This window comes from Vigna radiata, unplaced genomic scaffold, assembly GCF_000741045.1.
Source record: "Vigna radiata var. radiata cultivar VC1973A unplaced genomic scaffold, Vradiata_ver6 scaffold_253, whole genome shotgun sequence".
NCBI classification, from domain to species: Eukaryota; Viridiplantae; Streptophyta; class Magnoliopsida; order Fabales; family Fabaceae; genus Vigna; species Vigna radiata.
In genome coordinates, this window is record NW_014544138.1 from 458,809 (window position 1) to 482,435 (window position 23,627).

General features: G+C 30.6%; 4 protein-coding genes across 6 annotated transcripts in view; 1 reads left to right on the top strand and 3 right to left on the bottom strand.

Moving 5' to 3' along the window:
- The window catches only part of LOC106755377 (pentatricopeptide repeat-containing protein At5g27110), a 4,619-nt gene extending 3,905 nt beyond the window's left edge, over positions 1-714 (bottom strand). Inside the window, 1 exon segment of the mRNA XM_022778273.1 lies at positions 1-714. This exon segment is cut by the window's left edge and continues 720 nt beyond it. Within this exon segment, the coding sequence (XP_022633994.1) occupies positions 1-714 (714 nt within the window).
- The window catches only part of LOC111241243, a 13,102-nt gene extending 11,125 nt beyond the window's left edge, over positions 1-1,977 (bottom strand). Inside the window, exon 1 of one of the 2 annotated variants that reach the window (XM_022778270.1) lies at positions 1,817-1,950. The gene's annotated coding sequence lies outside the window, so the exon portion shown is untranslated. Of the gene's footprint in view, positions 1-1,816 lie in introns of both variants that reach the window. The other variant, XM_022778268.1, reaches the window with a different exon arrangement.
- A 2,476-nt stretch (positions 1,978-4,453) lies between these two features.
- LOC106755373 (putative E3 ubiquitin-protein ligase RING1a) lies at positions 4,454-10,359 on the top strand. 2 transcript variants are annotated; one of them, XM_022778277.1, is made up of 11 exons: positions 4,454-4,778; positions 4,861-4,903; positions 4,994-5,059; positions 6,072-6,130; positions 7,901-7,982; positions 8,146-8,266; positions 8,352-8,393; positions 8,789-9,310; positions 9,399-9,506; positions 9,764-9,985; positions 10,075-10,359. In XM_022778277.1, exons 1-11 carry the CDS (start codon positions 4,640-4,642, stop codon positions 10,099-10,101), a joined length of 1,431 nt encoding a protein of 476 aa, XP_022633998.1. In that variant the 5' UTR covers positions 4,454-4,639; the 3' UTR covers positions 10,102-10,359. The 2 variants fall into 2 exon arrangements, with proteins under 2 accessions (XP_022633998.1, XP_014493006.1); XM_014637520.2 differs by lacking the exon at positions 4,994-5,059 and having other exon boundaries at positions 4,456-4,778.
- A 5,389-nt stretch (positions 10,360-15,748) lies between these two features.
- LOC106755378 (protein TPX2) lies at positions 15,749-20,538 on the bottom strand. Its single transcript, XM_014637525.2, has 18 exons — positions 20,210-20,538; positions 19,453-19,535; positions 19,286-19,378; positions 18,820-19,206; positions 18,651-18,749; positions 18,439-18,558; positions 18,188-18,340; positions 18,042-18,104; positions 17,841-17,921; positions 17,607-17,765; positions 17,392-17,526; positions 17,192-17,275; positions 16,990-17,109; positions 16,735-16,901; positions 16,525-16,633; positions 16,391-16,450; positions 16,205-16,299; positions 15,749-16,120 (listed from the first exon to the last, which is right to left on the bottom strand). The coding sequence occupies exons 1-18, from the start codon at positions 20,364-20,366 to the stop codon at positions 16,003-16,005; spliced, it is 2,283 nt and encodes a 760-aa protein (XP_014493011.1). The 5' UTR covers positions 20,367-20,538; the 3' UTR covers positions 15,749-16,002.
- Between the last annotated feature and the right edge of the window lie 3,089 nt (positions 20,539-23,627).

The following is a 23,627-nucleotide window of genomic DNA, read 5'->3' on the forward strand; positions in this document are numbered from 1 at the left end:
AGANNCNCTATTAACCAACTCCTTGTGAATTTCCATTCCCCTGTTCAAATCCAAAAGTCTGGCACACGAGGAAATAGCAGTTGTGATTGTAACTGAATTAGGTTCAAATTCAAATTTCCTCATCAGGCTAAAATACCGTAGGGCTTCTTTGAAGTTTCCACTTTGGTAATAACAAGAAATTACGGTATTCCAGCATGCCACGTCCTTCTCAGGCATTTCATTGAACAGCCATATGGCTTTCTCAAATGCATTGCATTTTGCATACATACCCACAAGAGAGCTTCCAACAACAATGTCCATCATTAAACCAGTTTTTATCAAGCATGTATGGATCATTTTTCCCAACAGAAACCTACACAACCCCCCACAAGCCTTAATAACACTAGGGTAAGTACAACTATCAGGTTTCAGGTAAGGGTAATGTAACAACTTCTCAAAAAGCTCTAGGGCTTCCACATACATGTAATTCTTAGTGTAACCAGCCATCAGGCTATTCCACAAGGATATCTCACATGGGTTTTTCATGGTATCAAGAACGCACTTTGCATGAAAATAAAAATGGAAAGAAAGATATAGGTTAATCAGATTCTTGCATAAATATATATCATTTTGCAATCCCAATGTTACAGCTTTCTAATGAATGAGCTTGCCTTGCTTTAGTGACTTCGAATTCTTACAAGTTCTGAAAAGGGATAGCAGTTTTCTAGTGTCCATTCAGCAATTACCAAGAGAGACAATACACAAAAACCATAATCATCAATCTAAAGCATGACAACAAAACAAATAATAACAACAGCACAAATACGAAAGGGTGGCAGAATCATTAGTGGAGAGCACACCAGCTTATAAATAGTTGAAGGTGCAAAAGATGAGGTGGAATATAGGCAAAGTCATGAAGGTACAAAAACTGCTAAAAGCTTGAACCTTTTAATGAAAGTGATTTTCATTCATTGTAACTGAAAAAGGGTTCAACCCACTTTTCCAGATTTGGGATTCAATTAGAAATATACAAGTTTTTGAGTTGGAGATTTAGAAACTGGTTGTGAAAGCAAGATTGTGAAATGCGAGATTTGGTTTCTGCTACAACTTTTCCTGGATGTTTTAAATGTGTTATTGTAACAATTATAATCATTGTAGTCAACATTGGCTCCACCTTGAGTGATGGTAAAATTCAATGCCCTTTTCAAAGATTTTTTTACAGGAAGGTTTAATTCCTCTAAAGTGAGAAGTTGAGGTTACATTGTAGATTTGCTGGAGATCCCAAGTCAATTAAAGAAATGGCTAAATAATAGTATATAAATGAAGACATATACCACCTTATTAAGCCAGCTCTACAGGGTTGACTTAACACCTTCTAAGTGGATACCATAGTCAATCCTAGAAAGGTTTGTGGACCCTATTTATGTTGCTATCGGACCTTATTGAACTATCCACAAATATCTAATCCTGAACCATCCACAAATATCACAAATATCTAGTCTTCACATAATCTTAAATGGTATTCTGATTCAAAAACAGCAATGTATTTGGATAAATACTAAAGTAAAATGAACTCGGCATTACCGAGATAAGGTCACTTTGATAAGAAATTTTTGAGAGAAAACTGGACGAGCATTCTTCTGTAAGCAAATCAAAGTTGGTTGCCAAGCAAAATTAAGTGTAAAGAGCAGGATGTGTTATGTTTAGTTTCATGTGTGTCTATTACTGAATTATATACAAGATTACAAGCAGATGTTTAGGGCGTTTATTCCTTATGGAGCTGTCAGGTTTTCCTCTTTTAATGATTACATGTGAAGAAAGGAAATGGAGGACCAACCTGGACTGGTTTTATGGTGTCACAGTGGTGGCTGGTGACTGGTGCTCCGCCATGATGACCGGAGACGGCGGCACAGTAACAACTGGTATGAGGGACGAGGCAACCTCCCGAAAGAAATTAACAGAGGTGTAGAAATGGACTGTGCAACACAAGTTTTTGATGTTTTGGGTGCATCAAAGAGAAAAAAAGTATTCTGATTCTTTTTAACCATTTTTGACAACACATATCACTGTAGATTTGATTTTCTTTTTAAAATATATTTAAAACAGATTAATTACATTTTATTATATTATAAAAAATTATAAAAAAATTGTTAAAAAGAACCTTTTAAAAAAAAAAAAAATATTAAGAAGATATAAGTTAAGGTTGAGGCTGAGAAGTAAAATTAATTACACAATGGTATATACCAATCAACCAAATTTTAAAACCAAAGAACTATTAATTATCTATAACCAAACTTCTTTACCTTGAGTTTATTTTTGTTCAAAATGTAGTTCTTATTATTTTCAATATATATATACATATATATATATATATATATATATATATATAAACTATTATTTGTCCTTGTGCATATTTTTAACAATATTTAATATTTGAGAAAAAAAAACCGATTTTATAAAATTAATTAAATTTATATGCTATATTTTAAATTAAAATAATAATAATTACAATCAATAAATGATAAAAAATCATTAAAATTTTTTATATAGATATACTTACACTATATATTAATTCAAATTACCATTAAAATTTTTTAGGAATCAGTTTGATTATAAAGGTAATGTGTTGAAAATAAATAAATATTTTATATGAAAAAAAATTTAAATAATAATTATAATAAATACTTCAACATTTATTTATAATAATAAATTTAATTTTTTTAAATGAATTTTGTAAGAGTTAAAATGTAGTATTAACAATATGTCCTAATCATGTTTTTATGATTTGTAGAATAGAAAAAGTTCTTATAGTCAAGAGTCGTTCTAAGTTTTTTAGAACAATTTGAACTTCTATTAGATGAGGAAAATTATAAATACCATTATTTTCAAACTCTAATATGATTAAAATTGTGTGTGCATGTTTAATGATTTGTGATTGATTTAAATTACTAATTTTAATTGATGGAATCACTCCTAAAATCTATTTTGAATTTTATGATGATATGTTGTTTGTGACCTTTGAATTGGTTTGTAATTAGTAGGCTGCTATAGGGTTTTTTTTTTAGACTATTAGTTGAAAGTGTGGTTATGTTTGTCTCTTTGAAATATATGAAAATGAAGTCTTAGTTAGTTAAAAATATATACATATATTTTTTTTTAAGTCTTGAATTAAGACTAAAAATATTGTTTAGTGTTAATTAAGTCGTTTAGCACAAACTAAAAAAGATTAACACCACTTTTGAACCTTGAAGCTTGATAAAGGTTGATAGCCTTGAAGATTCATTTGTACTTGGAAGAATGAAGAAACATTCCCTTAACTGGCTGCTTAAAAATAGTCTTAAAATTCCTAAATATGTTTCTCTTCGAAACATTAGTGCTCTCTCACATGCTGCTCTTCTCCCTTACTTTCTCTGGTTTTAAATTTACGAAAAAAGAAAAAGAAAAAGCGAGAATGAAGAGAAAAAGTAAAAAAAAAACAGAGAAGAGAGGAGAAACGAGGATAAAAGAAGAGAAAAAGAAAATTCAGTCCTTCCAAATTATATATATATATATATATATATATATATATATATATCATATCTCATAAATTTAAATTAGATTATTTGTTAAAATATTAAATTTTTTAAAAAATAATTTAATATTTTTTAGATATTAATTATAATTTAAAATTATTATATATCTTTTATATTGTAAAAATAGCTATATAAATAAAATATAAGTTTTGTGTAATTTAGTTTAATTTTTGAAAAATTTAAATTTAAATTTAATTTATTTTATATAATTTAAAATTAATAAATTAAAAAAATTATTTCATTTTTCATATACAATATTTATTACCAATTTTATCCTTATCAGATATAACTCAATTTATTAATTTTATTATTTATAAAAACTATCGATAATTATCCAAAAAATTATATTATGATACCATCCTAAAACTAAAAGAATATTTATTTTTGTAAATTTTTTCAATAATTTTTATTTTAATAGTTATTATAATATTTAATTTTTCTTGAAGAGAATCTGGTTAAATATTATTTTTTTTGTAAATATAAATCTTTACTGTTTTATCTTTTACATACCTATTTCTTTAAAATTAATTAATAATTTATAAAGAAAAAATTACTTATGATAAAATTATAAACTAATTTATTTTATAAGAATCTTTAATGTAAATATTTTTTTATAAATTTAGCAATACTTTTTAATTTAATTATTATGTAACAAATCAATTTTACTTTTTTATATGCATGCATACACGTGCATTTATTTCCACTAGTTTTAACAAGAATTTTATTTTAGATCTCTAACATTATTTAATTTATTATCTTTCATATATAACGTATATAACGATGTTATCTTATTATATTTTTTGTGTATCCAGTCATATCATATATTATCTTATATATTCACATTAAATCACCCAACATATATCTAAACCTAAAACGAACCATATATCAAATAAAATATCCATTTATCTACGTGAAATTCACCTAACTACATTGTTGCAACACGCTGCAAGGAAATGCATAGATAGAGAGAGAAAGGCATTGACATACCAAAATTGCGAATCTCGTTCTTCCATTCTGCTGATCCTCGTCTCTTCTCGCTGTTCTCACCACCGTCACACATAGTGAAATCTTTGTAGTTTCTAATAGCAATGCCTGCTCAGAAGCGTTCCTTTCCCGATTCTCCTCACGATCACCACCGCCACACCAAACATCACCTCCAAGAAAAAACCGAAGAAGAAGAAGATGCACAGCAACAAGAACAGGATAATTATGAATCAAACGGCTCAGGTTTTTTATATTGTCTTTCCTTTCTTCTAGATTCTTCTATTTTCTTCTTCTTCTTCTCATAGTTTCTTCATTCTCTTCTCAGATTCTCACCGCGCTCTATCTTCTCCCTCCGAAGACAATTCCGAGTACTATCTCTCTCGCTTGCATCATACTCATTATTTACTAGCTTTTTTATTTTATCTATTGTTTCTCCATATGACAAGGTTTTGATCCAGGTACTGGCGTTTGAGCCATGGCGTATTATTCGTTTCCACAAATTCTTCCTATTTGATTATTAATCCGTTAGTAAACCTAACAATCCGTCGTTTGCATGTTTTGATTTTCGTCTTCTTCATGTGTGTGTGAGAAGCAGTTGTTTTGTTTTTAGAGTAGGTTTTGGTATTAGGTCCTAGCTTTGGATCAGAATTGTTTTATGAGGTCGTGATGTTGTTGATTAACGGTGAAGATCTCGCTCAGAGTAGTTTTGAAATGTGTTTTTCTTTAGGAATCAGAATATCATTTGTCAGGTTTTGCGTGAAGTTTTGGATTGGTGATAAAAAAAATTTGAAATGGCTGCAGTTGAACAGGAGCTTGCTTAATGGTTGTAATTCATGGAACATAGTTACAATAGTTTTGTTTTTGCTCCCAGATTTTTCTATGAGCAATTGCATGTTGATTTTTTAATCCCTAAGGTTGCAGTTCGGTGAAGAAAGAAATTAATCAACAGATGGATAGTAGATCCATCCGCTAGCTACTGGATATTCTAAATTATTGGTTCTAAATTATAGGGGTGAGTTTCGTTTTGTATGTTGAGATTGGATGTGATGATTCAGAAAGGTTCCGAGCTGTGTTTGATGACGTAAATGAGAAGCATGACCCATATCCTAAATTTAGGTCTAGATTTGTCCTGATTTAGAATAAACCATACGCTCATTTGAATTTAAAGTTTGTGTATATGATTTACTATAAAAGTATAACAGTGCATTCATATTACATTGTCTATTTTTATACAATAGCAAATTAAATATATCTGATGAAAGTTCACATATGGGTATCTGCAAGAAGATGCAAATTAAGTTTGAAAACTACATTTTGTCCTTGTTCTGGCTTCTTATGTGGCTATGGCTAGTGTCCGTTTATTTTCCTGCAAGCATATTGCAACTTAACACTGTTTACCTTAGTATTAGTTATCAAGTGGGTGAAGATTTTTGTGACTACCTAATCAACATATTTGATCTATAAACTGCAGTATTAATTTTGTTTTTCCTGTTAGGTTTGTGTAAATGAAAGCTTATGTTCTTGCTATGTTTGCAGATTTGTTTTTGTAGAGCTTCTCGAAATACGTAAAGAAGTTCAATGTCCAATTTGCCTTGGTATGCATTTTCTTTATCTAGTCTAATTGTTCTTGGTACATCTCTGCTATTATTAAATTATGTGCCAGAATATACCTTTTTATCTTGGTTGGTGGAAAGAAGACAGACATAAGAGATGATAGCAGATCATAGTTGTTGTTATTATTATTGATGCCTTATGTACTTCTACCTCCTTCAAAACCATGTGTTTCCCCAGTTTTTCTGAACAACTAGTCTATCATCTTCAAAATATATATGTTGTGACATTGTGACACTGGATGAAAGAAGCTGGTGATGGTATGTGTATATCAGAAATGGATATCAATGTATGGGTGGGTTGTGATAGAAAAAGAAATTTTATGATAAACCTGATTTTGTGCTATATCTGGTTGGGTGGAAGAAAGGGGAGCAAGGAGAGTAAAGTTTGAAATTTGAATTTAATAGAAGTATTGCAGGGTCTCTCATTTAGATTTTGTTTAGTTGTTTTGGATGTATTTCATGTCAAATCACTTTGTAGTGGAATTTCTTCCTTACTGTGCCACATTTCTTCTAGTCTCCCTTTCTAATATGCAAACATCTCTTCTGTGGTTTAAAAAGTATTCCTTACCAAAACAAAAAAAGTGTGGATTTCCCTCCAGTAGAGTTTATATTCTCGCTCAGTTTAATAGACTGTCTGTGCTGAAGTGTCTGCAAGGCTGCAATTGTGTTAAATTGAATTTGAATAAGCGAGGTAGGAAGTTCATTAGAAAATTGGTATTGGTTGGTCAGTCAGAAAAGGCATCTCTGACAACTTGTAAAAGCCCGTGTATGTACAAGAATCACACAAGTTCTTTATCAATCATAACTACAATTCTCAATGATCATTCTCTCTTAAATTTCTGTTTCCTCTTGTTTTCTACCATTTTCTCTACTACCATAAAGTCTACCTGGTATCATCAACTTCTTTTGACTCTGAGGCATGTATTCACAGTCAAATCTGTTTTAAACCTCACCGTTGCTCAGTTTCTGTTTCTGGACTTGTGTCTTTGTCTTCTTCCGTTCTGGTTTTGTTTCAGTGGCAGATTGTGGTCTTCGGTGAGCCAGATGCGTTTGTTATTTAGGACCAGGAAGAACCGCTCGCATTCTCGTGGTTTCTGTTGTCACTTTCTAATTCTCTTCTCAAGTGTCATTTGGGAGTGTGCACTCGGGGCAACTGTGAAGGTGTGCTAATTGGTGCGAATTACAAGCACGAAAGAAAATATCATCTACAATCTCAAGATATGTTCGGTTAATCAAGGCTTTTGAGCAGTGTTGAACCCAAAATACTAAATGTGTTGCATATAGCAGGAAAGAGTGATTATGGTTAAAGCAGTTTAGGTTTATGAGTGATTAAATGAGCTCTTATTTGAAATGCATATTACTTTGTTGAGTCATGTTTTTAAAATAGAATTTCTTAAATATCAAAAATAGGAAACTTGTTCCTATAAGTTGGGCACACTAGTTTGTTTAATGAATGCAATTATATATATATATATATATATATATATATATATATATATATATATATATATATATATATATATATATATATATATATATATATTCACTGTATCTGATGTTTGTACATCAACCATAAGGTTGATTGGCCATTGTTTTTGGTGCCTTTAGTCTTAATTAGGATTTTGCTAAGTAGTGCTGGATTTTATCCTTGAAAGAAATTTTTAAATCTGCTATTCATGTTATACCCGAGTTCTAACAAACGTCCTGTTCGTTGAAGATATAACAAAGTATTTCTGATGCTTCCTCAAACAGGTATTATTAAGAAGACACGAACAGTTATGGAATGCTTGCACCGGTTTTGCAGAGAATGCATTGACAAGTCGATGCGAATGGGGTAGGTTACATGAAGCCATTCCAGACTTTTTCGTTTATGTAATTAATGTGCTCCTGATATTGTAAACTAGGTCCTCATGTTGCCTATTTTTTTGTCTTTTATCTGAAAAACCATAGCTATAATGTCTATATGCAGCTAGATTATTAATGTTTGTGTAATTCAGGAACAATGAATGCCCTGCTTGTCGGACACACTGTGCCAGTCGTCGTTCTTTGAGAGATGATCCAAACTATGATGCTCTGATTGCAGCTTTATATCCAGACATTGAGAAGTACGAGGAAGAGGTATAGTTCACTTGATTTGTATTTAATATCCAATGAGTTTACATAAACTTTCACAATGTTTAACTTGTTATATCACACCTGCTAGGAGCTTGAGTTTCGTGAAGAGGACAAGAACCGCAATAAGCTGGTAAATACTTTTTGAGCAATAGTTTTTAAGTATGCTTCAACTTTTAGATGTACCATGTACAACAGTTACACCATTGAGGAAAGTTTCACGGTGAAATTGTTATTGACTGTATCGCACTCCTGGGTTACGAAGGCTCAAATTTTAGCCTTTGTGGGGAATGCTAGTATAGTTGATGACCTTTTCTTTTTCTTTAAAATCAGATTTGTTTTCTATCTATATGCTAGGCGGCCCCTAAATTCCCATCCATCACTTTATATTTACTTACTATTCAGAGTTATCCTTTTTCTTTTTTATTTTTTTATTTTAGCAGTTGTTAGTATTCTCTAGATAGTCAGATCTTAGCATGTTCAAGAGTACTTTGTTACTAGGTTGTCATTTGATAGCTTTTCTGACAGATTCAAGCTTCAATTGCAAAAGTTGTTCAACGACAATCAGAAGCACTGGTTAAGAGACGTAGAGATACACCAGGTTCATTTGTAACAAGATCACAGCGCATTCAACGAAATGTTCTTTCTAGGAGACAAAACCAAGTAATGGATAATCTAGGATCTGAGGATAATGAGGATGAAAATGATAACAATGAAAAGGACTCATCTTCCACAGATGAGCGATGTACAGAAATTAGGCAGAGAAGGCGAAAGAGGCGGACCCGAGTTCGCCCTTCTCAGCCATCATCATCAACAGCAAGTCCTGACAGAGGATGCATAGAAAGTGATGTGGACATAAGAGAGAATCGAGGAATTTCTTCTAGACCATTGTCAAAACCTCAAAAGCTAACATGGGGGAGGGGTGGTTTTAGGAGTCACACACGGCATGGCAGTGGCAGTGGCAATGGTATGAATAGCAAAAGTGCCCGCAGTAGCCGCTTGGCAAAGTTTGTTGATCATCTCCGTAATTTGAATGAAAACACTGATGAGGTATAGCTTACAGCTGAATTCCCTATACAATGGTGAAAATATATCCTAGTTTCAGTTCAATTTATAGAGGCTATATTCATCTTTGCAGTTAGATGTTCATCTCATTCTTTTCTCTCTGGACAAACAAAGTACACCAAGCTTGCTGCAGCCACACCTTTGCTGTCGACCAACTTTGTCTGTGAAGCACCTTTGTGAGGTGAGGTTCTCTTTGATCGCTTGCTTCTTCCAATGATAATTTGTAGTCAAATTAACTTTTAACAATGTTGTGACATCAATACTAGACTTCATTGATTCACGATTACTAGCTTAAGTTATTGATATTTATGCAATAAAAGCATGCTTTTCAGTATGTATAACAAACTTTCACTTTCCCAACGCTCTCTTATTAATGATCCAATTTTAAGCCTGATGATGATTTTCTAATTTCTTTTAATGAATCCTTTTTCTGCATAGTATGTTGCTGGCCAGACATCTTTGCCAATTGAAGAAGTTGAGATATTGGCAGTTAAAGGATGCTCCAGTACAGTTTGTGAAAAGTCATTTGACGAGATTTCATCCTTTGATGAGCAAACGGCACTGATAATAGATCCTAGCAAAGTTGAACTGGAAACTCTGCAAGGGCATGAATCTTTGACAGAACTTAAATCCAAATGCATATCTCAAAGGGCGCATATGGTGAGTATGAATCAAGACGCAACTTTCACTCAATATTATTGCTTGTTCAAGTATTGACTAATTTTTGTACCCTTTTTCTTTTGCTTCAGATTCTGGCATACAGGCGGAAGGAGTGAAACATTAAAGACAGTTTTAAGATTTATGAATGCCAGAACTTATTCTGTACGTACATAGGAAAATTTTTAACTGCAAAACTATATATAGTTAAATAAGATGAACCTCCCCAAAGTTTATATAGACAATTTTGAAATTATTGATGTAAGGATTTACTCTGCATGTATATAGGAAAATTTTCAACTTAAAACTACAATGAATTTATATGAACCTCCCCAATGGCTATTTATATACAAGAGTTTGTTTCAACTTGTTGCATACAAGTTTGGTACTTTGTTTATTCATTTTCAATTGCTTAAAAAGGCAGAAAACTCTTGTGCTCATTTTTGCCATAAGCAGATTTAGCAAAACAATTTCTCCAGTATTCTAAATTTATTTAGGAAAGTTTACTTTATAAGTTCAGCATTCGAATATATAGACTTGTTCAAAATGCATGTAGCTTAACTAAATTCGAAGAGCATAACAAATCCCATTGTGAGAATTACCAAGCAAGGAGGCACGCTTTTTATATTTTAAAAGATGGATCAAATATTTTTTTTATTCGACTTATTTTAATTGTTAATAATAAAATATTTTGTTTGTTAGCTCGAGCAGCACCTATATGATCTTCCTTTTAATTTTTTTTTTTCTATTTTTACCACAAAAATCAAGCATCTATCTCAAGATTAATAAAATATGTATCATGAATGGTTTACTTATTTGTTTCATGAGCATCTCAGACATTTTTAAAAGTTATAATATTTTGATAATTGATTACGCATACATTTGAACAATTTTTCATAAGGATTTTTTTTTTTCAATATAAGAGATAAAAGGAAAAAAGAGTTTTTATATCTTAAAATTAATTTAGGTGAAAAAAATAAAAATTAGAAAAGTTATGAGAAAATTTTACGTATTCTACAAAAATAATTTTAATTTATGTAGAAAAATAAACCAAACCTGTAGGAAAATAAACCATCTTGTATAATATTTGTTAAACGGGTTCTACAATGTGTTTCAATAAATAAAAAATAGAAAATGAATAAATGAATCATCTTCATCATGTCCGTTTTCCATAGATTCTGGCCGGCAGGCCCGCAGGTCAACGAGTACAGTTCATCTTCTTCATAATGCAATAAAGAGTATTCTTCTCTGCATCTTCATGATCTCGTCCTGCACCTCCCAATTTTACTTTAATTTCTATTATACCCCTAACTCCTATAAGCCCTAGCCTAGATGACTCTGCCACAACTCACACCAAAAGAAACCCTACACTCCTGTTAGAGGTTGTTTGGAGTATTGTGAAACTTTTCCTTCTCTTCCTTAGAATTCAATCTTCATCAATGGTGATTTTGCACCTTTTGGGTTGAAAAGGGAGATGAGTCACGAATTGGAGATGAAAATGCGAAAAGGAAGCGAGATTAGAGCATGAAGTAGATACAAAGGACCTTGGGGAAGGACATGCATCTCTCTTTGGTTTCAATTTCTTTCTCATCTCTTTAATTTGTAAACCCTAGGCTAGGGCTTATAGGAGTTAATATTTCATTTCTATGCTTAATGCTTGATATGATTGTTCTCATGCTTGAGGAGGTCGACTTCATCAAAGAGGTTAAACCACTTGGCTAAAATATGTGGTATTGGTTAAAAAACTGAACGAAAAATGTAAGATGTACACGGATTTCACAAACCTTAACAAGGCTTGTCCAAAAGACACATACCCCATACTCAACATTAACTGATTGGTTGATGGAGCATTCAGGCATTAAGTGCTTAGTTTTTTGGATGTCTAAGACCAAGTTTTTAAAGTGTAGCTGCTGCTATTTGTCTGTTGGCGTTCATGTGGAGTGTGTTGTTAGGGTAGTTGGGTACCAGTTCTTCTCATGTTTCAAGTTTTTCTGGCGTCCAGGTTAGTATTGTAGATTTGGTTGATGTTATAGGTGTAAGAATCATGTTCTGTTGCTTGATTTGTGGTTGCATTTTTTCCTCTGTATATGAATTGTTTTGTGTATGAAAATGTATATATGAACTGTGCGAATGGATCGGCGGGGAGGGGTTTGGGGGTGTCGCATATCACCACAAATGGCACTGCAGTTAACCCCTGGCACAGTATGAATGGCGGATGGGTTTTGGGGGGTGCGTTGTCGAACTGCAAATGGCTTTGCGGTTAACGCCTGCCGCAGTTGGATCAGCGTCAGAAGGCAACCACCGGTGGATCTGCGGTTGGTTTTGTTTTGGGGGTGCACATCTTCTTTGTCCGCATATCGCTATGCGGGTTGGGAGAAACACAAATCAGACTGTGGGGTTGATGGAAACGCAGATCACACTACGGTTTCTATTTTTTTCATTAAGTTTTTTTTTAATTGTTGTTTTTTTAATTTTAGGTTTTAATTTTAGTTAATTTTTTTAAGTTTATAAAATTTTATATATTATTTATTATTAATGTAATTTAGATTAAGTATTAATTATGAATTTAGATTAAGTATTAATTAATTTATTGAATTAAATAATTTTTATTATCAGTAGATAATTTGTATGTATATAATTTTAGTTAACTTTTTTATTTTTGTTTATGAATTTTAGTTAACGCATTTCCTATGGTAGCAAACAAAAAATGCACTTTGGAGTGTGAATCGCATCTCAAAAGGCGGTTTGGTTATGTTCATTTATTATTTATTAATTATGATTTGACTTTATTAAATGAATGAAGGATAAAAAAGTAAATTTGGAGGTACACGAGAAAAGGGAAGGTACAGGAAGGAACATTATGCAATAAAGCATGAATAAGTATAGGTTTTTGTTTCTTGATACACTTACTTTCCTCCATTGTTGATGTACCTTCCTTTCAACTTTTTTTTTGTATTATTACTTTTTGTCAATTCTGTCATGTTACAGGGTTTTTGGCAGGGAAATGTGCCAGCTTTGCTCATGGTTATGCCATATACAATTTACTGTTTTACAGGATTCTCTCGACATAAATAAGTCCCTCAAATGTTATTAATTCAAAGGAAAAATAAATTTAAAACTTTTTTTCACAATTATTTTAAAGTAGTATACAAACGAATAGTGACACATAATCTATTATGATTCTAATTCAAAATATGCAAACCTCCTACTATGTCGGCTACCAAAATTATGTGTTTTTTTTGTAAGAATCTATATGGATGAATGCTAATGACCTCTCCTACTTTGTGATCTCTATAAATGATTGAGGCATAACACTTCTTTTGATTGATTAAGGAAGATATTTGAGTTACAATACCCTTCCTGGTATTTGACCCATATCACCATTAGATGATATCATTTAAGTTATAAACATTAATTTAGTTTAGGTTTAAACCCTTTAGTTATCCCTATTTTTGTTGGGTATTTTCAATTTGGTTCTCTTCTTTTAAAGTTTCCGAATCGAGTTCTTATAAGTGCTAATTTGAAGCAATTAGCTCCTGCCGTTAAATTTCGTTAACCGTGTTAATTTAATTTTCTGCATAGATGGTAGGATGACGTGTTAAATTAGTTAAACATGACATGAAACGTGACATTTTCGAAAGTTGTTAAAATTGAATAATTGAATAATATAAATTTAGGAAATTTTGAAAAGGGATTTAGGGTTGACTCAAAATCAAATAGAATTTCGGATTCAATTAGATTAGAAATATGAGAGTAGATTGCACTACCAAATCATAGAATTTGGGATTCTTTGGTTTGGCCAACTGTAAAAGGGGAAGATTCTTTCTTTAAACAAGATAAACAGGGTGTTCATCTTCAGATATGGTGGTCCTGTGCGAACGACGGTGGTCAGTCGCAAGCGAAGTGATTCCAGCCTTGGCAGCAACGATGACAGTGGGTTTGACGGTTGGAGGAAGATTGTCGATCTAGAGCAGCGGCGACATCCGATTAAAGGGTGAGAGGGTAGCGGCAGCTCTCGGTGAAGAGTTCGCAGTGGTTGCTCGCGGTGCTTTCTGACAGTGAGGATGGCGACGACAATCTGGGTCTCGCGCCCGTCGAGAGAATGGTAACGGAGCTGCATCTGCACGAGTGCTCGACGGATGTAAGAAATTGGGGATTTGAGGGTATGAACTCATGGCTTGAATGTAATGAATTTGAATGATTTGTTTGTGCTTTAATCTATTTGTTTGTTTTGTGCAGATTAAAGAAGATCTAAATATTAAATGAAAATCACGAATTGGTTGCGTGAGGGAGTTGGTTCGCGAAGAGTGATTCCATGATTTGGTATGCAGGTTTCAATGGACTCATGGTTGATTGAGTGATTCCACAAAATTTCCGATGCACTCTCCTCTCATATTTCTAATCTAATTAAATCCCAAATTTTATTTGATTGAACCCTAAATTCCTTTTCAGAATTTCTTAATTTTATATTATTCAATTATTCAATTTTAACAACTTTCGAAAATACCATGTTTCACCTCCAACAATGTCACGTTTAAATAATTTAACATGTCATCCCACCACCTATGCAGAAGATTAACACCGTTAATTTAATAGGAGAGACTAAATTACTTTAAATTAGCACTTATAAAAATTTAATTAAAAAATTTTAAAAGAAGATGACCAAATTGAAAATATTTATAGACAATTAAAGAGTTTAAACATTTAGTTTATCACAACAATTAAGAAATCTTATAATTTTAAATATAATAAATAATTTGAACTTTTGATTAATTCCTATTTTATCTCTATGTATATTTGTAAGAAGAAGAAAAAAACTATAATTAAGACAATGTTTAATTTCTCGAATAGTTTCTATTTTATTTTTTTTATGAGAATGTATTAAATTAGTTTTCGTTTCTTAAAAAGTTTTAATAAAATTTTTAATTATATTTCTAGTGTGACACTTCACATTATTAGTGTCATGTTTTAATTACTCTACCTTGTCTTGATTTTAATTGTTTTAATTTTAATTTAGTTTTTTATGTATGTTTCTTTTGTTTAATTTAATTCTAATTTTTTTTAGAAAATAGAACAATTCTCCTCTTCAAATTACAAAAAAAAGAAAAAATATTATTTATACTGATATTTTTATTGAAAATCATTTTTTAATATATTATATTATTATAGTTTTATTGAAAATCAATATTTTTATAAAATTAAAACTAATGTAAACACAATTTTATAAAATAAAAAATATATTTATTAATTCATATATTTTTATAAAAAATAAATTAACTAATACCATTTATATAAATAATAAATTTCATCTTATTTTAAGTGAAACCAAATTTATTATCTATATAAATGTTACACTAATTTTGAAAAATATTTTTATGATTTTCTCACCTTTTAAAAAACTAAAAATAAAATTAGTAATAAATTTTTCATAGAAACAAAATTAATATGTGAAAATAAGAGAACCAAAATATATTTAAGTTATTGAATTGAATTCCTACACTTCAGAGATTGAAGTTCATACAGTATTATTCTAGGTTACTACTAAACATCCTATAATGATGAAACACTTATTTCTAGACCGAGTTTAAGATAAATGAATTTTGCGACATATAAAAAGTTTTAGTTAAATTATGATTTTGTAATCTCAATAGTTAATCTACGCTTTTTGTGCCGATATTTTATTTCAATTATATTTGTTTATTTCTCAATTTTTTACATTATAAGTAAAAAGGTAAAAAGGTTATCCATAAAATAAAACACAAATGGTGCCTAAAATAATTAGCATTATTAATCTACCTATAAAAATGTCACTTGTTAATGATGACATCACACTGTGATGCTTAAACTAATACATATTTAACATGGTTTAAGAAAATATACATAAAAGAATTGAGTTCTTTTAGAAGGATATAAGAAGTATTACACAGATAGATTCAAGAGTTCTTCTTGAACACACACAACACTGCTCAGAGGATTCAAGAGTTCTTGAACACTGATCACACAAGTTGAACACTTGACAATCATCTCATGTTAGAAGCAGGACTCGAGACTACTGTTCCAGTAAATACCTTTCGTCTTTCCTTTCTCTGGAGTATACGCAAAGTTGGTGACTTGGGTTTTGTTACGTCCTTGGAAGACCTAATGGTGAGAACACACAATAAGCAATTAAAAATTTACAACTTAAAAGTTTAAAGAAAGTTCAGTTAGGTTTTAAACTCATACTTTTGGGGACAAAAAGGATGATCAAATTTTGGAACTGGTCTAGCATGAGGAACCATCGTCCTCCGCAATTGTTTCAACGCTTTCTCTTCCTCTATCTGCACGTTCATGGTACAGATTACTTATCAGTATCAATCAGAGATAACTATCTTATTCTCAGATATTAAATTGCAAACATAGTTGACATACCATTCTTGCTGCTTCACTCTCCTCTCTGTATCGTTTGTACACCATTTCTTTTTCTTTAATCTGTAAAAACAAACTATTTGAGCACTTTCACTGTGAAACCTCACAAGAAAAAGCTATATGAAATTTTTGGTTACCCTTTCATCAAATTGTGCTCTGTCCACAGCTCGATGATTCACATGTAAGCTAAATTCCTGAACTTGAGTGAGAGGTTTGCGGATCTTCTCTGGAAGAGGGATTGGGTCCCTGCATTTTATAATATCCATTGGAAAAAAATAAATTAGTTCGCTTGTAGTTTTCCCATCTGTACATTAAAGTAAAAAAAGTCTCGCTTTTCTTTCACTCACTCTTTTAAGATTGGTAGTGCTTTAAATTCTCTCATCTGGGCCTCTTCTCTTTCTATTCTCTGTCTTTCTTCCTGTTCCTTTTGCATTTCTTCTTCATGTCTCATCAGACTTTCTAATTGGAATGGTTCCGGTCTTGTGCATTGTTTTGGTTCTGGTTTTGGTGGTATCTGTCAATGATATTTATAGTACACTCTATCAACGTTTTCAACTAGCAAACAGAGATAAAAAAAAATATTAATCGACAAAATTCTATACCACAGGGTAATCGGTGGTGTAAGGGTATGGATTAGCCTTGGGAATCCTCGCTATTTCCTCTTCCAACTCTTTGTGCAGAAGTTCCATGATCAGTTTCTTCTCTTTCTCGGCACCTCTTTCCTGTAATGATTAAGAATGTTGGTATAAGAATAACTAGATCAAAACACTGCAGTTTCAAACTAATGTTGGGGAAGTAATGAACCTCTGTGTGGAGATGAAATGGATTTGGAGTTGTGTTTCTTTTAATTGGGTTATGGTTACGTTCATGTTCAGACTTCAAAGAAAGCTGCAACCATAAAAAATAAAATGGTTACTCTCACCAGATAAAAATGATTCCAGAATTGAAAAGAAAAATATTATTTTTATAGATTACTGAATCTGAAAGCAGACACTCATCATTACCTTGCCAAATAAATCAGCCACGGAAGAAGCAGGTGGTGGAATCCTTTCATCTGTGGCAAAATGAAATTCTTGAGGTTCAGTAACATGCTTCTTGGTATTGCAGAATATTCCGATATCCCCTTTACTTTCAAAGATCTGAAAGAAAAACATACGGTTAGTTAATTGACTGAATAAATTCTTAGAAATGGGTAAAACATCTCAGTTGGCACTATTACCTTCTTATTTAGAGGTTTTGCCTTGAATTTAGGGATATTTTGAAGCTCCTCTTGCTCTAATTCTAATGAGCTTTTCACCTTGGGTTGACGGGCTCTTAGTGATGTTTGGAGTAATGGAGTTTTTGGTTCTGTAAGGTGATGAGGCTTCCATGAATTCCCCTGTTTAATAAAGAGGAGTGACTAATGGATCGAAGTGAATAACAAATAGTTCAGTTGTATCTAAAATAGATGTACCTTATGAGACATCTCTGTTGAAGCTATTGAAACGGTATCTGCATTCTGATGGGCCCTAGCCAAAGTTTCCAAATGAAATTCCTGAAGAGAATGAAGAAGTCAGTAATTCAGAATATAGCCATTTGGCGCTTGTAATGTGCTTGAATACGTCTGTATCTTTTCATTTTCAATTCAATCTTCTATTCTTTGGTGATGGTTTACCTTAAATTCTGGTGGCTGAGGTGTACTTCTTGGAATAGGAGGCAAAGTTGCAGTTTGCAAAATCTAGAATAGAGAAGAAAAAAAACATAAAAAACATACATAAATGGAAGTGAAGAATAGCAGAAAACCAAAAATGAAAATAGTACCTTCTTATTCAATGGTCGAGCCTTGAATTTTGGAATTTTAGCCATCATTTCTTCCTCAAGTTCTGCACTACTCTTCACCCTAGTTGGGCGAATGCGTTGAGATGTCTCAAATTCAGGCTCCTTAGGCCTAGTCAATGTAAGTTTTGGTTTTGTCTGAACCAAAAAAAGCAGCATTATGAATACTTAGTAAAAATATTATTTGAATGCAGAGCACTAAAACATTTAGTAGAAGTAGAAGGTTGGATCCATACATGAGAAACAATGCTAGGCAGTGCAAGATCTCTAGTACTGGACTGAAATCTTTTCATCATTTCTGCCATTGATACAAATGGTACAGAGGCTGAAATTGTTGGTGTCTCACGAACATAAACCTTAATAATACATAAATCAATAAGTGAAAAAAAGAACGAAAAAGATTTTAAACATGAAGTATTTGATTTACATGAAAAGGATTGAAACAAACCTTTCTGTCCTCCTTATTAGTTTTACTAGTGCTAGAAGACATCGTAAAACCCAATTTTGATTTGTTATGAGGCAAAGTTTGATGCTTCACATTCAAAATCTGTAAAGTTAAAAAATATAAATTAGAATGCATTTGATGTAAAGACAAAAAGGCAACATATCAAAATTACCTGTCTAGATTTTCCTCCTTCCAATTTTTGCCTCTTAATAGCTTGATTCTCCTGGGACAAGTGAAGAGTCCCAGTAATGCTCTTCCCAGTTGCTGACTTTAGCTGAGATTTTGTATTTGTAAGAATCTTCTTATTTTGTGTCTTCTTGGAATTAGTGGAAGTGGTGACTTTTTTGAGCAAAGTTGGTTTTGGAGTGCAAGCATCTTTTGCTACTTCAACAGATGCTCCTTCAGCTGATGAAACAAAGCATCCACTATCTCCTTTATAATCATTCTCAATTCTTTCCTTTTCAGTGCAAGGTGCATCATCTTCCTTTACAGTAGTCACAGCCAAACACTGAGGTTTTATATTAGTTTCCAGAACTTTCTCATCAACATTTGCTGGTGCCTAGTAAAATGAAATATAATCAGTCAAACTAACCAAATCTAAAAGTGCAAATCTATCATGAAAACTGATACAACAGTACCTTCTGCATTTTATCAACTACAACTTCCTCTGCTTTGGCATTCAGGTTCTGTGGGTATATATTCTTTTCCGTAACATCAACACTAGCTAACATCTATCAAAACAGTAGATAATCAGGTAAAGGAGCAAATATTCAATTATACACAAAACTGAAATAGATAATAGTACCTTCTGCATTTTGTCAGCTTCCTTAAAATCACACAAGCTATCTACAGTAATAGATCTAGCAGTCTTGATTTTAGGCATGAATGCTGCAAAATTTGAAAACCCATAAAAGTTCAGCCAAGTAATTCTTTACCACAAAACACTTTGGTGACAACATATAGAAGAACAAACTACTAACTTTGATCACTTTCTAAAACAACAAATGGAGAAATAACTTAGTTTCGAACCTTCACAACATATATAAACCCCTTTAACTGAACAGTTTTTAGGCTCAGAGCCATTCACTAATCACACACGGCAACCTAGAAACTTCATTGAATTTTGTTGGATTGAGTGAAAAAATTGAGTACCAATTTCCTAGAAGACAAACTACAGATTCCGAAACAAAGTTGAGATCAAACAACTTCTTCTGAACACCATAGAACCAAATGCAACTAAAAACTAAGAAGCAATTGGAAGCAAAGCAACCCTATTGAAAGAAAAATTCGCATTCACACCATACTGTGTCATTTTAACATTCCACAATGATAGGAACCAGTAAGAAGAAAGAATTCATTTCAGTATTTCCGATCATTAAACTCACCTACGAATCAAAACTTCGAAATAAAGACGACAACCCTATCTTTTCTCAATTCTAATTCCTAAAATCTTAGAAACTAATCAATATTATAATTATTATTATTATTATCATTATCGAATTAAAGAGAGTGATCAAGGTAGAGTAAGAATCGAGAAATAAAACGAGAGAACAGGAACGTACGAGAAGGAGCGTAAGAGAGAGCGGTGTCGAACCAGAGCTCAGCCTTAAGCGAATCCTCGTCAGTCTCTCCTTTAACGAAGTCAAAGAATCTCGGCGCCGAGAACTCGTAGGTCTCGTCCATCACGGTGGCGCCACCGGTTTCCTCCGTCACCGCCATTTCACGTTCCGATTAGGGTTTGCGTCGAGGAGTGATTAATAAGAGAGAGGGAAAGGGAGAGAGCGTCTTTATTTGGTGCTGTGAAAGGAAAGAACGAAGTAGAGGGAAATGTGTATGTGTGTAATGTTGAGCGGAGAGTGTAACGGTTAGTTCTCTAACGGTCCAATTTTCTTTTGAACTTTGACCCGATTGGTTTATATGGTTTGCAAGGGTCACAACGGCTATTTTCTCATTTCTCATGAATACGCGTCTCAAACGACATCGTTTTAAGGAACACAGATGAGTGGGCGAGAAATTGCAGAACATGCTAAGTTAATCATTAAAGTAGTATAATTAAATTTGATTAAAATGAGATTAATTACAAAATACAGATTAACATGCATAATGAAATTGTTAACTTTTATAACCATTTTAAACCCATACTTAAAATTATTTATGATCAATCAATAGTAGTATTATAACAATAAATAAATAAATTGGTAATTTGACTTTTAAAATTTTGAAATATAACTTCTTTGCTTAAATGAAATCTCATTTCCTTAATTCTCATTTGGAAAAAAATAGAGAAGTGATTCCAAAATCAATTCTCATTTTTTTTAAATTTCTTGTTACTTTAGAGGTAATGATACCATTTGAAAGAGTAATAATATCATGACACATTTTTACATTTATTTGACATATAATATAAGGATAAAATGATTCAAAAAATATAAAATTTTGTAGTTTTTCAATAAAGAAGAAAATAAAAAATAAATAAGAATAGTGTCAAATAAATATAAAAAATTTAGGTGTATAAAAAAATCATTTCTTCATTTGAAATGAACTATGGTCAGAATTAACCATCACTTGATTTGAGTTGGGGTTGGAAGAATTGTTTTGTTGTTTATGTAGATTTTATTCTGTTTTTTTTTTTTTTTTTACTTATCGATGAAAACTATAATTGATTTGCAAGTGTTTTTTTTTTTTTTTTTTAAAGTGGCATGTTCCACTTATTATCTTTTTAAATATTTATCTAAATAATATTGTTTACTATTTATAATCATTGGTAAGGGTTTATTTAAAATAACATAATTTCCAATAAATTTTTTTTAATGACATATTATTCAAAATATTTACTTAAATAATTTCCAACCTCTTTTTTTACTTTTTTTCAAACATAAAAATAACGGAAAATTTCGTTATTTTTAATTATTATTTTTAATAAATTTTATGTAAACTATTAAATAATTAATATGTATTTTATTATTAATAAATTTATAAATTTATTTATCTATTTCAAATATATTATTAATTTGTTTTTTCCAACTTGAATTTAGAAATTTTCTTATCATTTTAATAAAAAATATTTTTAATATTTATTTTAAATTTAAATTATTTAAAATAAAATTTCTAATGCATTTAAATAAATGCTTATTTACAATATTAACTTAAATAATTAATTAAGTTACAACTTAGCTTTTCAATTTTTATTATCATTAAAAAATTTAAAATATGCTATTATTTTTAATAAAAAAACTATTATAGAAAGAAAATAATATTGTTCAAAAATAAAATATTACAAAAAATACACTTAAATTATTAATTTAAATCAGTATTTAAATTTTTATTTTTTATTATCAAATAATTTAATATTTTTTTTAAAATGTTAATATTAACTAAATTTAATTTTTTTTAAATCATTACAAAATAAATTTAAGTATTATGAATGTTGTAAAATGTTTTTAACTTTTAATTTTTATTTTTTTTTCAAATTGAAAAGTTTATAAGATAAGATTGGTCCGGAAATAGTGTTATTGTATATTGGTGATATTATGATAATAATTACTCGTAAACACGATGTTGAGAAGATTAAAGATAAATTGATAATAAATTTGATATTTAATAGTTTGGAGTTCCTAAGAAGATTATTAGAATTTATTAGATGACGTGATTTGAAAGATTTAGAAATATTTATCTTAAAAAAGTCTTTAAAAATTTTGACATCACAAACTCGAAACTTATATTGAAACTTTTCTTTTCTCATTATAAGATGAGTGATACACAATTAGGGTCTCAATAAATTACAATATCTTTAATATGATTATAATAGTTTTACAAACAACAAGTTTTTTTATTTCTTAAACTAGTAAGTGATTAAACATGTAATAAGTTTAGTAAAAGTAATCTTGTCAAAAGATGGGTTGACTGGTCCAATTTTTTTTTTAGTTTTTTTTATAATTTTTTTAACCTTTTATAACTTTATTTTTTAATTTATATATATATATATATATATATATATAGCATATTTAATTACATAAATATTTTCTAAGATTCTAATGGTTTATTCTTTCAAATTAAATAAATTAAGATATTTATTATATCTACATGTTAAATTAATTTTATAATTAATAATTAAAACTTAATTTGTAAGTGATAATAATTTAAGTTATACATTATTATTGTATATTATCTTTAAAAGAATATAATATATAAAAGTTAATTTCTTAAATTATTATTTTTATTTTGATTTTTAATAAAAAGAAAAAGCATAATGCGTAATCTCTTTTCATCCTATTTTTATCTTATCAATTTCGTGAGTTAGGGACCGAGTCAAAATGAGTTGACAAGTTGAAAATGTTAACCTGTCATACTCTGTTTAGAATGGATTGACAGATTGACCAATTAGTTGTGATCAACTTTTTCACCCTTAAAGTTTAGTGAAAGACAAATGAATATCGCTGAAGATTTATGTCGAACCAAAATGAAAATTTGTAAGAATTGATTCATTAAAATGTTATTAAAGATTTTTATACCATTTCTATTTTTTAGATATCTAATATAAGACATGCATATCTAGATGTTAGTGATGCATAATCACATCATAATATCAAGTGATTTAGTATTTATTGAGATCAATACATGTAAAGAAATTACTTCATTGACATTTATACTTAATGAAAAACATAAATTATGTATTTTTCATATACATTGGTCAACTGGAACAATCAACTCCAGTTCACAAAACTGAAATTCCTCATAAATGACCTAGATGATCAAAAGGATTTTAGTATAATGATGATTGAAAGATAAAACAAATTAATTTAGAAAATCTTCATAATTAAATGCTTAATTGCAATTAGTCATATTTAGAATGTAATTAGGTCAATCCTAATAAAAAAAATTATAGACTGTTGTAGAAAAGTGCTGACAGAATCACAAACAAAATTTCCTGAGGCGTGTAGAGTCATTGTCCTTAAGGACTTATCCGCGGTGTATTGCGCA

What these genes read in the sequence shown, in the direction of transcription:
- LOC106755373 (XM_022778277.1), top strand. Translation starts at nt 4,640, where the DNA reads ATGCCTGCTCAGAAGCGTTCCTTTCCCGATTCTCCTCACGATCACCAC. An exon ending in TCAATGTCCAATTTGCCTTG is followed by an intron (nt 6,131 to 7,900) that starts GTATGCATTTTC and finishes TTCCTCAAACAG; the next exon opens with GTATTATTAAGAAGACACGA. An exon ending in TTGAGAAGTACGAGGAAGAG is followed by an intron (nt 8,267 to 8,351) that starts GTATAGTTCACT and finishes CACACCTGCTAG; the next exon opens with GAGCTTGAGTTTCGTGAAGA.
- LOC106755378 (XM_014637525.2), bottom strand. Translation starts at nt 20,366, where the DNA reads ATGGCGGTGACGGAGGAAACCGGTGGCGCCACCGTGATGGACGAGACC. An exon ending in AAGCTGACAAAATGCAGAAG is followed by an intron (nt 19,379 to 19,452) that starts GTACTATTATCT and finishes CTGTTTTGATAG; the next exon opens with ATGTTAGCTAGTGTTGATGT. An exon ending in ACACCACCGATTACCCTGTG is followed by an intron (nt 16,902 to 16,989) that starts GTATAGAATTTT and finishes TATCATTGACAG; the next exon opens with ATACCACCAAAACCAGAACC.